Below are 13,415 nucleotides of genomic sequence, written 5' to 3' on the forward strand. Positions count from 1 at the left end.
CTTGAATTGTTATACGATTGAATATGTTTTTTCACGAATTACGATGAAATGATTTTAAATGCGCGTTTTGGAAAATCGGTGTTATTGTTATTAAATCGTTAACTGCGTTAGGTGCACCTAATTACCACGTGTTGATTAGGGAGAGTTAACCGTTAGATGGAGCCGTCCCTACGAGAGAGGTTATCCGTAGGAGGAGAGGGCTATCAACGAGATGTAAGCTCCCTAATTGATACGTGATGATGCGTTGCAGGATTGAGAGGAGAGGGCCATCCGTTAGATGGAGCCGCCCCTAAGGGAAAGGCCACCCTTAGGAGGAAAGTGCTATCAATGAGATAAAGCCGCCTCTTAGTTCTAAAAATTTGTATTATTACTTGTTTGATTTTTATGATAATTTTAAGGTTGTTCATTTTGATTTCGTTTTGTTATTCACTGAATTTTTAATATTTCTGTCAAGCGATTAAACAGTTATTCGTGCCTTTTGTGTTTCCCTTCTCATTGATGGTGGTTGTTGTCTCCTCACTAAGTCTTTGTGACTTACCCCTTTACGTTGCTATTTTTTTTTCAGATTCGCAGACAGTTGAGTATAAATCTGTTATTTGATTCAAGTCTCCACATATTTCTTTTTGGTAGGCCTCTTTGATTGAGGACCATTTTTGTAACGTCTGTTGAGTCTATGTAATTTGCAGCTATTTTGGAATCTAGAAATTTTTTTGGAAATTGTATTAAACGATTATATTATGTTCTTTGAATTGTGACTGAATTGAGATTTTAATAAGGATTTAATTAATTTGGGAATGTTGAAGTTACAGAGGATACTCTGTCGAAATTTCGAGGAAAAGTATATACCAGGCTAGGAGTATAGCTTGCGCGCCGGTCACGACATTTAAATTTTGGGTCGTGACAAATACCAACTCCTAGATACTTCCCACAATTTTCTATAATTAGAACACTTCTAGATTCTTACATGGAAATTCTACGTGGTTCTAGAATTATCTAATTTCAAATTAATAATAACATTGCTCCCCCTTAATTTGAAATTTTCTTCTTCATTCCAAGTCTTGCTCTTAGCCTTTGAAATTCTTCAAATTTTAACGGCTTTGTAAAAACATCTGCAACTTGATCTTGAGTCTTCACATATTTAAGCTCAACTTCTTTCTTGGTAATGTATTCTCTAATGAAATGGTACCTTGGTCTATGTGCTTGTTGCGATCATGAAACACTAGATTCTTTGCAAGTGCTTATGCCGACTTGTTGTCTATATAAATATCAGTAGCTTCCTTTTGTGGCATATGAAGTTCGTCCAATAATCTCCTTAGCCAAATGGCATGATAAGTGCAAGTTGCTGCTGCTACATACTCTGAATCACATGTTGAAAGTGTGACAATAGGTTGTTTATTTGAGCTCCACGAAAAAGCACAGTCTCCCATGAAAAATATAAAGCCACTAATACTCTTTCTATCATCAATATCTCCCGCAAAGTCGCTATCACAAAATCCAAAAAATTTAAAATCATTAGAAGAAGAGTAAAATAGTCCATAATCAAGTGTACATTTAAGGTAGCAAAGTATCCTCTTGGTGACTTTCATGTGTGTAGTAGTAGGAGCTTCCGTGAAACGACTCACTACTCCAACCACATATAGAATGTCAGGTCTTGTACATGTTAAGTATTTTAGGCTTTCAACGAGGCTTTTGAAAAAAGAAGGGTCCTCCTTTTGTCCATCTTCAAACTTTGACAACTTTAATCCTCTCTCCATTGGTATGTTCACCGGATTGCGATCAAACATTTTAAATTTATTCAAAACTTTATTTGCATAGTTTTCTTGAGAAATAAATATACCTTCTTCCAATTGTTTTATGTCACGACCCGAAATTTAAATGTCGTGACCGGCGCACAAGCTATACTCTTAGCTTGGCAAGCCTATCAAGTAACTTAACAATTAAACAAATAAATCGTTCTCTAACCATTTCAAAAAAAATATATATACTTTTTCTCGAAATTTCGACAAAGTATCATCTGTAACTTCAACATTCCCAAATTTATAAAATTCATGTTTAACTTTCAATTCAGTCATAATTCAAAGAACATAATCTACTTGCTTAATACACTTCCAAAAAAAAAAAGACTTTTTAGACTCCAAAATAGCTGCAAATTACATTAGACTCGACATATTTTACAAAAAAATGGTCCTCGATCAAAGAGGCCTACCAAAAAGAAATATAGTCGAGACTTGAACCTACTAACAGCTTGCTACTCAGCTAGTTGCCTGCGAATCTGAAAAAAATAAACAACACAAAGACTTAGTGAGGAGACAACAACCACCATCAATTAGAAGGGAAACACAAAAAGGCACGAATAACTATTTTACAATCTTGTGGCGATTATGTCATACACATGGTAAAATCATTAATCTTATAATTTAGTTGTCCATATAGAAATATTAATAATTCAATTAATAGCGAAACGAAATCAAAATGAATAACTTTAAAATCATCATAGAAAATCAACAAGTAAAAATACAAATTTTTGAGAATCAAGAGGCAGCTTCATCTCATTGATAGCCCTTTCCTCATAAGGGTGACATTTCCCTTAGGGGTGGCTCCATCTAACGGGTAACTCTGCCTAATCAAAACGAGGTAACTAGGTGCACCTAACGCAGTTAACGATCTAATAATTATAACAACGATTTCCCAAAACACGTATTTAAAATCATTTCATCGTAATTCATGGAAAACATATTCACTCGCATAACAATTCAATATTCAAATACTTTAATTCATAAGTAAATCAAACTAATAACATATTATATAGCAAAGACTATTAAATTAAATAATTGACGAAATTGAGATAAATTTCAAAGGTTGTGTTCCCCAAATTTTTCAATAATTACTTTAATATAGAAAACAAGTAAAATAATAATTATAGCATTATAAAATATATGACAATGATCGTCGTCAACTCACAGCTATGGAGAATCGTCTAAGTTTGCTCTCCAACAACTCTCAGAATAGCCGGCATGATCTCAACTGACAAATCTGAGTATCAAAAATATTTCCAAGACTTTAGAAAAATTATTCTAAAGTTTAGCTAACTCTACAAAACCATAAAAATCATTTAAATCTACTCTAAGCACAAAAATAAGATTTTTAAACAAAACTACATATTTTTCTATGAATTCATTTGATTGAAAATATGCATCCCATATTGACATCATTATCATTCATGTTCTGAACAAATTCAACTATAAAAAAATAAAAACTCTTAAACTAAATCTACGTAGAACTCTATTCAATTAAACAAAGGTAGAAGTGTGTATTATGTAAGAATAAATTATGGTGGTTTTTGTTAAACAAAGTCATATTCATGTACGATGATTCATATGTCTAATGTTCTGCCAACATAGTTGAGAGGATGAACACATAAAAAATTGTTCTCTTAATTTGGATTTACTTCAATACCAATCATGTCGCTAGAACAACTTCCCCTACCAATAATTGCTTGTTCTATATTCATGATTTGGATCACTAAAAATATTGATGTGCATATTCCAAGGGCAGTGGGATGAGCATTTGTTATGGTGTAATTACTTCTTGCAGATTTGTTTGTTGTAAAGAAGGTTTGAGAAAGCCAAGCAAACGAGACTATAAAACAATCAATCCAAGGCTGGAGACCAGAACAAGTTGTCAAGTAATGCTATATGACTCAAGAACCTGGATGGAAAATTGGTGGTGTGTGATTTTGTGGAGAAACATAACCATATTTTGCATTATCAAGAAACAACTCATATGTTATCGTCTAAAGGAAAAGTTTCAGATTTCCAATGTCATCAAATTGATCTAAGATGAAGCTAGTCTACAACAGAGGAAGTCATTTGATTTGATGAGTAAAGAAGTAGGAGGTAGAATTAACTTGGGATTTATTCGTCTTAATCAAAAGAATTACATCCAAAAAGTAAGGCAAATTTGAATTTGTTACACGAGGAAGTTGGTTATCTATTGCAATACTTTCAAAATAAGTTGGTTGAAAATCCAACTTTCTATGTGCCTTTCAAATGGACAAATAACCAATGTATTATTATTATCATTTTCTATTATCTTTATTGTCACCTAAGTTACTTTGGTTAGTTAATGTATGTAAATATTCATTATGTTAAGTTTTTATATAAAGTTGAGTTGATTACTTTACTAATCATGATAGGTTCTTTGTCGATGTGGTCTCTCGAGATTTGATGTATTGTACTAATAGTTCACATAGATCATTAGTAATATTCTCAAGATTTAACCACCATCGAAATGCAGTGATGATTCAAGATGCATTGTTATATGATGAAACGGTTGAATTATACAAGTGGCTCTTTGAGACATTTTTAGAGGCAAAAAATGTCTCAAATAGTTTTCACTTATAAAGATCAGACAATGGCAAAAGAACTAGTTGAAGTTGTGCCTTAAACTTACCATGGCCTGTGTACGTGGCACTTGATGCAGAATGACATCAAACACTTGGAAAATTTAATGAAGATGAAGAACAATTTGAGGAAGGTTGGAGAAATCTCCTTGTAAGGTATGATGTCAACAAAAACATTTGGTTGCAAAGAGTATACACTTTAAAAGAGAAATGGACATCTTGTTTTATGAAGAAAGCTTTATATTAGGAACGAGAAGCACCCAACTTAGTGAACGTGTGAATTCAGATATTAAAAGTTTTATAAATAGGAACTTGGATATAATCAAATTTTTCAAGCGTTTTGAAGATGTGGTAGAAGAAAAACGATATAACAAACCGAAATGTGAATATGAAGCACACCAAAAAGTTCGGAGACTCAAGAACACATATTCTTATATCTTGCAGCAAATGTTTGAGCTTTATATTCTCACTATTTTTAATCTATTCCAACATAAGCATGAGTTGTTTAAGCATGTCCGGAGAAGAGCATGAACATAAAAACACCCATAATTGATTATGTTATTATCATGGATATGGATTTAGGGGAGTAGCAAGTGTCTTTTGATTTGGATAAGAATTCAATTTGTTGCTCTTGTCGTACCTTTGAGGGCTTTGGATTTGAGGACTATGGAATTCTTTATTGTCATTTTGTAAGATGACAAATGCAAAACAACAAAATGCATTACATACACACATACCTAGTGATCTCCTAATGATTGATAAATGACAAACTTGCCATAAAATTAACAGCTAACTTACAAATTTTATTTTTCTTTTGTATCTTTTTTTTTTTTTTTTTGTGATTTCTTCGTCCGAATGCTATGCTTTTTTTATTTTCCTATTTCGGTGCAACACTTTTTCCTATTTTGGTGCGGTGTTTGTTTTGGTTAAGATTGACATAGTAGATTTGGTCCATTACATTTTCAATTAATAATTTGGCGTCGTCAACGTTACAGATCTAGAGCATAAGTATTTCAGACACTTGAATTTTGTCATAATTGTAGGCATGTTGCCGTTTTATGCTATTAACTTGGGGGTTGTGAGTTTGTTCGCAGATTCATCCTTTATGTTTTTAGCAAATGTATTCTACAATTTGAATAAATTAATATAGTTATTTTTAGTATAAAAAAAAGGGTTAAAAAAGTTTTTAGTCTCTATAAAATATTGAAATTTCATTTAGTCAGTGTAAAAATAATCACATTTTTTAGTCCTTACAAAATTAGTCTACAAGCTCTTTTAGTTCTTGATGAAATGAAACATCCTTCAACTTTTAAATTTTCGAATGATAATTTGCAAGAAAGTTTATTTCATTAATATTAAAAGTCCATCCACACAAATTTAAAATTTTTTAAATGTCATATGTTCAAGATAAAAGTCCTTAAAGTATGGAGTAAGAAATTAAATTTTGAGTTCATTTTTCGTAGAGGAACTTTTACCGTGTCGTAAAAAATATCTACAAAATAATATTCAAGGATATATATTGATGTCCAACAAGGATTAAAAGTGTTTGCATAGACTGCCTATTTATTTGGTCAGTATCAATCAATTTATCAGATCGTGTGAACATCTATTTCCTCTCGCTTAAAAAATACAGTACGAAACTAAATTAAATAGACAGCCGAAGGAGGGGTACTTTTCTGATGCAACAACTTGTTTGAAATTTTTTCATCCTGTGAATGCAATGTGTTGACTAAAATTTATTTATTAAAATGTTAAATTAAAAAATTAAAAATTATATTAATAAAAGAACATATTATAATATTTTAACAACACTGCTATTTTTTATATTTTGTAAGGCGGGATTTTATTTTTAAAGGATATAGTGAAAAAACACCCGAGAAGAGGAGGACCCAAACGCGTCAATTGCGCTACTACCATTAGACTTAATCATATCTTCTAATATTTAAAGGTGACAATGACCTTATATTCTGTTTCCTCGAAATTTCATTTTAAAAAAAAACAAAAAAAGTAATTTGAAGTCAAAAGAAGTTCACATTATAGTATATATGTATGCAAAAGCGGCTTTAACTCACTTAAGAGTTAAGAAAGAACACGATGCATATTCTAATCCAAATCCGAAGCTGGCTGATGCAGACAACTGTATGGAAATATTTGGGCTTCACTTCAGCTGTTGTTGGATTAGTTTGTTATGCTCTCAGCTCTTCTTTCAACCATCTTTTTGGAAATTGGAATTTGCTGAAGATATTTCTTTACAGTGTTTTCTGTTTCATTATCTGCTTACTAATTTTATCTGCAATGATTTGGAAGAATCACTCGAGAAGACTCAGGTTTCGAGTTCAATTCGCATTTTTGGTATTGACTCTCACCTCTGTGTATTCCTTTTTCTCCGACAGAGTGATGAATGGGAAACCAGATTCATATAGCCTCATTTCAAGTGCTGCCTTTGCTATCATGTCATTGAGTTTGTCGCGGCAAACTCAATGTGGATTTGAAGTTGATCTTCTTTACTTTTTTCTCGGTTGTTTAATTGTACAACTCATGAAGATTAAATGGCAGTTATTTATTGTTGGAGCAGGTTTCAGTTATTCTCTTATTATTCTTCGTTCTTCTTTTCCTTCCATAGATACAGAACCAGATAATATCCAAGATGAAATTTCGGTAGTTATTGATGTACTTTCATCACAACTAGCTAGTACTGATAAAATTACTAGTAGCATGATAGAACAGTTGAGGACTTGTGTTAATGCGATTCAGCATGATAATTTGTATGTCATCAACATGTTTTTGGAGCAACTAAAGGAATATTTTGACGATGCATCTGAATTAGTGTTGTCTGAACAGAACCTGGAAGAAGTGCTCAAGATAGATGCGATATCGCAAGAAACGATTAATAACCTTCAGGAAACGATAAAGTTAATCGTGAGCGTTGGTTTTGAGAAGGATTGTTCTAGCGTGTACAGCAGTTGCCGGAGAGAGTACTTGGAAGAATTCTTAATAAAAAATTTATTTGATTTTGAAAAGTTTAGTATTGAGAATGTTAATAAGATTCCATGGAAGGAAATCAGACACCCGATTAAGCGATGGATTAAAGCTTCGAAGGTTGCTATTAAGATACTTTTCCCAACCGAGCGCAGACTCTGCGATCTTGTTTTCTTCGGATTCTCAGACGCTGCCGATCGCTCATTTACAGACGTTTGTAAGGGAAGCACGATTCATTTGCTGAATTTTGCTGATGCGTTAGCGAATGGAAGCCGTTCGCCAGAGCGGTTGTTTAGAGTCCTCGACGTGTTTGAAGCATTGCGTGACCTAATTCCGGACTTTGAGTCTCTGTTTTGTGATGAGTATAGTGTGTCGCTAAGGAATGAAGCAATTTTAGTTTTCAAGAATTTGGGAAAAGCGATCGTGGCTATTTTCGTGGAGTTGGAAAATGCGATTCGACAAGATCAATCAAAGACGGCAGTTTCCGGTGGAAGGCTACTCCCTATTGTTCGTTATGTGATGAACTACCTCAGACTCATTTGTGACTATAGAAAGACACTGGAGCAGGTGTTTGAAGACCATGACAATCATGTAGATGATGATAGAGTTCCCTCTTCTTCCTCTCTTTTAGTACAAATGGATCGGATTATGAAGGTATTGGATACTAATTTGGAAGCCAAGGCTAAAGTCTTTAACGATTCTGCTTTGAGCTGTGTTTTCTTGATGAATAGCAGCAGTTACATACTTCAAAAGATCAAAAATAGTGAATTAGGAGATATTTTAGCGGATGATACGATCCAAAAACACCAGGCAAAATTTCGGCACAACTATGAGCAATATCAGATGAGCTCATGGAATAAGGTGACGGAATTTCTGAAGATAGACAACAATGAAATAGTGCCTTCTGATATGGTAGAGAAATCAATGAAAGAGAAACTCGAATCGTTCAACTTATTGTTTGAGGAAATATGTAGGGTTCAGTCTACGTGGTTTGTCTTGGATGAACAACTTAGGGAAGACATAAGAATTTCGATTGAGAGAAACTTGTTGCCAGCGTATGGAAACTTCATTGGAAGGTTCCAAAGTGTTATGGAACTTGGTAAGAATACTGATAAATATATTAAGTATGCAACAAATGATATTGAAGCAAGACTCAATGACCTGTTTCAGGGAAGCTGATGATCAACCGGTAGCCGAAAGCAAAACTAAACTTATTTTTGTGTGTATGTATTTGTTACATTGTAACACACTATCCAACCTCTTCTTTTAATTACTTAAAATTGACAAGGGTGTCACAAAATTATTACTGAATTCTATATAAATTTTATGAAATTCACGTGTATTTTAATTAATAAAATAGAATTTGTGTTAAAAAATATACTATTACTATTATTTTTAGGTTAAATTACATAAGTGGTCCCTTAACTTAATTTCAGGTAACGTTTTAGTCCTTTATCTTTTTTTTTTTTTTTCCGATTTAGTCATTTTTTCCTAAAAATATCAAATAAAGTATGAAAATATGAGTTTATTTGAAGATTTGCGTTACGAATTTGATGAAATTTGTATTATATTGAATAATATAATTAATTTTATGAGTTTTGATTGAATTTTTTTTTTGAATTTTTATATAAAAAAGGATATCATTGTTGAAATTTTAAAACATAAAATATCAAATTGTCACTTAAAATTAAAATAATGGACCAAGTCGGAAAAAAAAAAAAAAGATAAAGGACTAAAACGTTACTTGAAATTAAGTTAAATGACCACGAATGTAATTTAACCTTATTTTTATTACAAAATTATACAAATTCTTGTTTTTTTATCGTATTTTATTTTGTGTTATAAAATTATTGTATATAAATAAATTTAATGTCATTTATTTTTATTGAGTCTTTAATTTATTTTCAAGGAACAAGTTTTCATTACAATTTTAAGAATAAACTTATTTTTTTCTTCAAGGAACAAGTTTTAAACTATATTTTTGTCTAGAAATTTGTATATAACTATAAAGTTCTACATAAAAATGTGATATATTTGATGCAGAAATATATTTTAATAATATTTGACTTAATTTTAATTAAAATTCGACAATTTTTTGTTTTTCAAGTTTAAAATTTTGGAGAATGAGAATATATCAATCTCAAAGGGAATCATATTTTAACAAGCAATGGACCACAGAACTAACAATCAATCTGTCATAGTGATAAGTATTAAAACTTGCATTATCATATTCTATTCATGCACAAGCTTGGGTACCCTTCTCCTCAGCTGACTCCTATCCTTCAGTTCTTCTAGCACCTTATCGAGTGGGTCACTTTCAAGAAATAGACTGCTTAGTCGAACTTCAATGCCTTTTGTTCCAATGTATTTCAACAATGTAGCCACAAAGGGGCGAACCCACGTCCATGGATATTGATATTTGTGATATTATAAACAAATCATGGCTATATATCATTTACAGTTTTTTATTTTAAATACAAAGGTTGTATAATTTTTTTTTTTGTGATATATATTTTCTTACTCTGTTATAGAATTTGTTTTTATATCAAAGTTAGTCTCTTATGTTAAGTCAATTAGTAAGTATTATTTCAATTTTTGAATGATCTTTTTTAAATAGATTTATAACATTATAAATGTTTTAAATGTTTAACAATAAGTAAATTTAATATAAATTTTTCAAACATCAAATACTCAAAAAATAACACATAGAGTGTATTGCAAAGTTTGGTTGTATTATGATAAAAACTAGATTTTATTTTAGAGATTAAAACAAACGTTTTTCAAAATCTAAGTAGTCTATACAACAAATCCGACTAATCCAATTCAATTAAATGATTTTTTCTTCGATATAAGATTTTCGTAACACTCATACGACTAATCGACATCAATATATCTATTGGTTTGTTCACCAATCTAAGTTGTCTCTACCACTCATACAATTGAACTTATTCAATCTAAAAGTCGTTTCTCTAATCTAAGTTGTTTGTAACACTCATATGACTAATCTAATACTAAAGACATCAAAAGATTTTGATTCGACACCTCATATTCCATGTATCAGGTTTAAACTAAGGTTCACTTATTGTCAAATACTAAAGACCACATACGATTTCTATTGTCATATAAGTGATAGGGACAATCGTTTAACCGAACTTAACTAAGTGGTACAGGCAACTTAATAATATTTCAATTGAATAAAAACAAAAAAAATTAAACTTCGAATAAAAATATTAATTTATATATATGAATACATAATTAAACAAATATGACATTTTTTCAATTGAATAAAAAATGTATTAAAAAAATATTGATCTGATTAACACATATTAGTTTAGTAAGTAAAAAATATCATATCCCACCAATCAGATGCCAATGGGATGAACAGACGAATCCCCTTTAGGATCGTACATTTTCGCGAAGGACTTGAGAATCGAACTTGAGACTCTTTATTTATAGAAGAAACGCGCAACATTGGATCAACAATTCAATCATGTTAATAAAAAAACGTTTAGATAAACATATATCACCTATATTTTGGAAATATCTCACAAATCTCTCACCCTTTCAAAATACAATTAGTCACATAATTTTGAAAATATCATGGTTTCAAAAAATGGTATCTTACGATTTGAACTACTACTTAGTAAGTTGTGAGTTTCACTCATCCCGAATAGATTGGTAGACAAGCTCTGAACCAGTTATTCATTAGAACAAGTGTACACAACTTACACATAAAATCTCGGTACTATCGAAAAAATTATAAAGATGACTCATTTGATAATGTCTTGTGTCATGTACCATTTTGCTGAAAATTTAAGAGTAAAACCCTTTAATTCTTTGAAGCGGCCTCACTTCATTCTCACATAGGTAGACTATATCAAAAATACACATATAATATGTGTATTAGCAAATTGATGATGATACTTAATCTAAGGCCTTGGCCCTCTTGGACTTGTATGTGGTTCCGCCACATGAAGCAAGTCAGTTTAGAAAAACAATTTTGTTATTTGATGGTATTAACAAAATTAAATAAAATTACCTCACATTCTTGACTATCGTAAATTTAATTATTTTTATTTTTATTCAAAACTAAAAGGATAATTTAAGCATCTCTTCATTACATGTAGAGTTGTCAATTTGACAAGCCCATTAATTATAGGCCCTAGCCCACATGTTGGAGGGGCCAAACAATTTCATAATTAAAAAGGCCCATTAAAAGTAAGCCCCCAACACTAAAAAACCCCTAAAATTTTGTGGACACAGTGGGCCTACAGTCCCACTTTTTCAAAAAAAAATTTGACAACTTTTTTTTTTCCGATAAAAAATGTTTTACGATTTTTTTTCAAATTTTTTTTAATTTAAGAAAAAAAATTTTAATATTTTTTGATATTTTTTCGAAAAAAATAAATTTCAAAAATTTTTCAAGAAAAAAATCTCAAAATTAACAATATTGAAGGCCTATAAGTCCCATAAAATAATGGGTCGGAACTTTAAAATATTATTTTGATAGGATGCATGATATTATGAGCTTAATAGGAAATATTTTAAAGAGGACCTTAGAGTTTTGGATTTTTTTGACAACTCTAATCACGTATAAAATTGAGTTGATATTATATGGTGCTAGTATTTTAGTAATTTTATTTTAGTTACTTTAAAAATAAATTTTCAACTTACGATTTAATACAATTCCTTCTTTTGAGTGTAGTTGAGAAAAGGAAACAACGCATAGATTTGTGGCCAATTGTAATTTTAATCGATGAAATTTTTTCTATCCAAAGTCTATAAGGTCTATAGTCAACAAAGTATATCAGCTACAACTCCCTTTTCTCATTATTATCAAGTTCAACTTACATTAGTGTACTGCCTATAGGATACCAAGCTCCCAACACATGCACACATACACATACAGTTCTAAATAGAACTAGTTTTATTTGAAATACCCGAAATTCCATACTTGCACAACACATTTCTCCATACATACATACATAACTTTAATAAAACAATCCTAGTTTGAACATGAGGGTTCCATGAAGTGGAAAATGCTCATATTTCAACCATGGTCTTAACATGAAGTTATTGAAAGAGAGATGATGTGCACAAGAAGTTAGCATCTAGATGGCACATAAATGGTCATCAGAAAAGTTAGGTACCCAAGCAGCAGCCTTATTGCCGATGAAATGGCAAATAGGGACAGTTCCAGGGTCAACTTTGAGAGCTTCATAAAGCAATTCATGATTCATACCTCTTGTATCATGGTGACAAACTGTTAAAGCCTTAGCTTTAGTTCCATCAGGGGCTACCAATGAGACTACGTAAGCGGTTGTTGCTTGCACTTGGTGGCAATTGAACACAACTTTTTCGAAATTCAATCTGTGACACATTACTGCATTGTCTCCAACTCTTTTCACTTCCTCAACAACATATTGGTCTTGATTTTGGCCAAAGGTACTTGAAATTGCCTTAATCTTTGTCGTCCCAAAATGTGAAATGACATGATCAACCATTGATTCCAAGGATGATACACAATGTTTATGTTCTCCTGTAGCCGTTGGACTCGCACAAAAATCATCAAGACTTTGTCTCTTTTTATTTGTCAACCATATGGAGTCAGTGACACCTTGTGTTGGTTTTGTGAATGGTCGTACTATCTTTCCCAAAGATTGACTATTACCCAAGGTAATTTTCTTCCCAGGATAGAGATCATGTTCGAAAAAGAGTGTTGAGTATTGATTAATTTCTTCAGCTCTGATGGGTAGACTGTGAGTTCTTCCATCTGCCACAGTAATAGACCAAAATGAGTCTTAAATCTTGTTATGAGACACTAAATCATACATGAAACAATAACGTTCATGTTATGAGCAATTGAGTTATAGATCTATGAACAAACAAATTGGATCCCCTACAACTGGTTTATTGAGTAGCAGTTGTAGGAACTGTTAGATTTAGAGAGATACAATTTTTCTCTTTGCGGTAGACATTAAATTAGAAGAAATACATAAAATAATCATCATAATGTAAATTTATATATATATAT

General features: G+C 31.5%; 3 protein-coding genes across 3 annotated transcripts in view; 1 reads left to right on the forward strand and 2 right to left on the reverse strand.

Annotated features, from left to right (window-relative positions):
• Positions 1-1,238: 1,238 nt before the first annotated feature.
• LOC140919447 (secreted RxLR effector protein 161-like) lies at positions 1,239-1,784 on the reverse strand. The gene has a single exon (XM_073365461.1). The coding sequence runs from the start codon at positions 1,782-1,784 to the stop codon at positions 1,239-1,241; it is 546 nt and encodes a 181-aa protein (XP_073221562.1).
• Positions 1,785-6,442: 4,658 nt separating this feature from the next.
• Positions 6,443-8,988, forward strand: LOC101502613 (exocyst complex component EXO70B1-like). Its single transcript, XM_012713002.3, has one exon. The coding sequence runs from the start codon at positions 6,497-6,499 to the stop codon at positions 8,558-8,560; it is 2,064 nt and encodes a 687-aa protein (XP_012568456.1). The 5' UTR covers positions 6,443-6,496; the 3' UTR covers positions 8,561-8,988.
• Positions 8,989-12,188: 3,200 nt separating this feature from the next.
• The window catches only part of LOC101502930 (embryonic abundant protein VF30.1-like), a 1,801-nt gene continuing 574 nt past the window's right edge, over positions 12,189-13,415 (reverse strand). The window contains exon 3 of the mRNA XM_004490617.4: positions 12,189-13,154. Coding sequence (XP_004490674.1) covers positions 12,493-13,154 — 662 coding nt within the window. The 3' untranslated portion in view covers positions 12,189-12,492. The remainder of the gene's footprint in view (positions 13,155-13,415) is intronic.

Source organism: Cicer arietinum, chromosome 2 (assembly GCF_000331145.2).
Source record: "Cicer arietinum cultivar CDC Frontier isolate Library 1 chromosome 2, Cicar.CDCFrontier_v2.0, whole genome shotgun sequence".
Classification (NCBI taxonomy): domain Eukaryota; kingdom Viridiplantae; phylum Streptophyta; class Magnoliopsida; order Fabales; family Fabaceae; genus Cicer; species Cicer arietinum.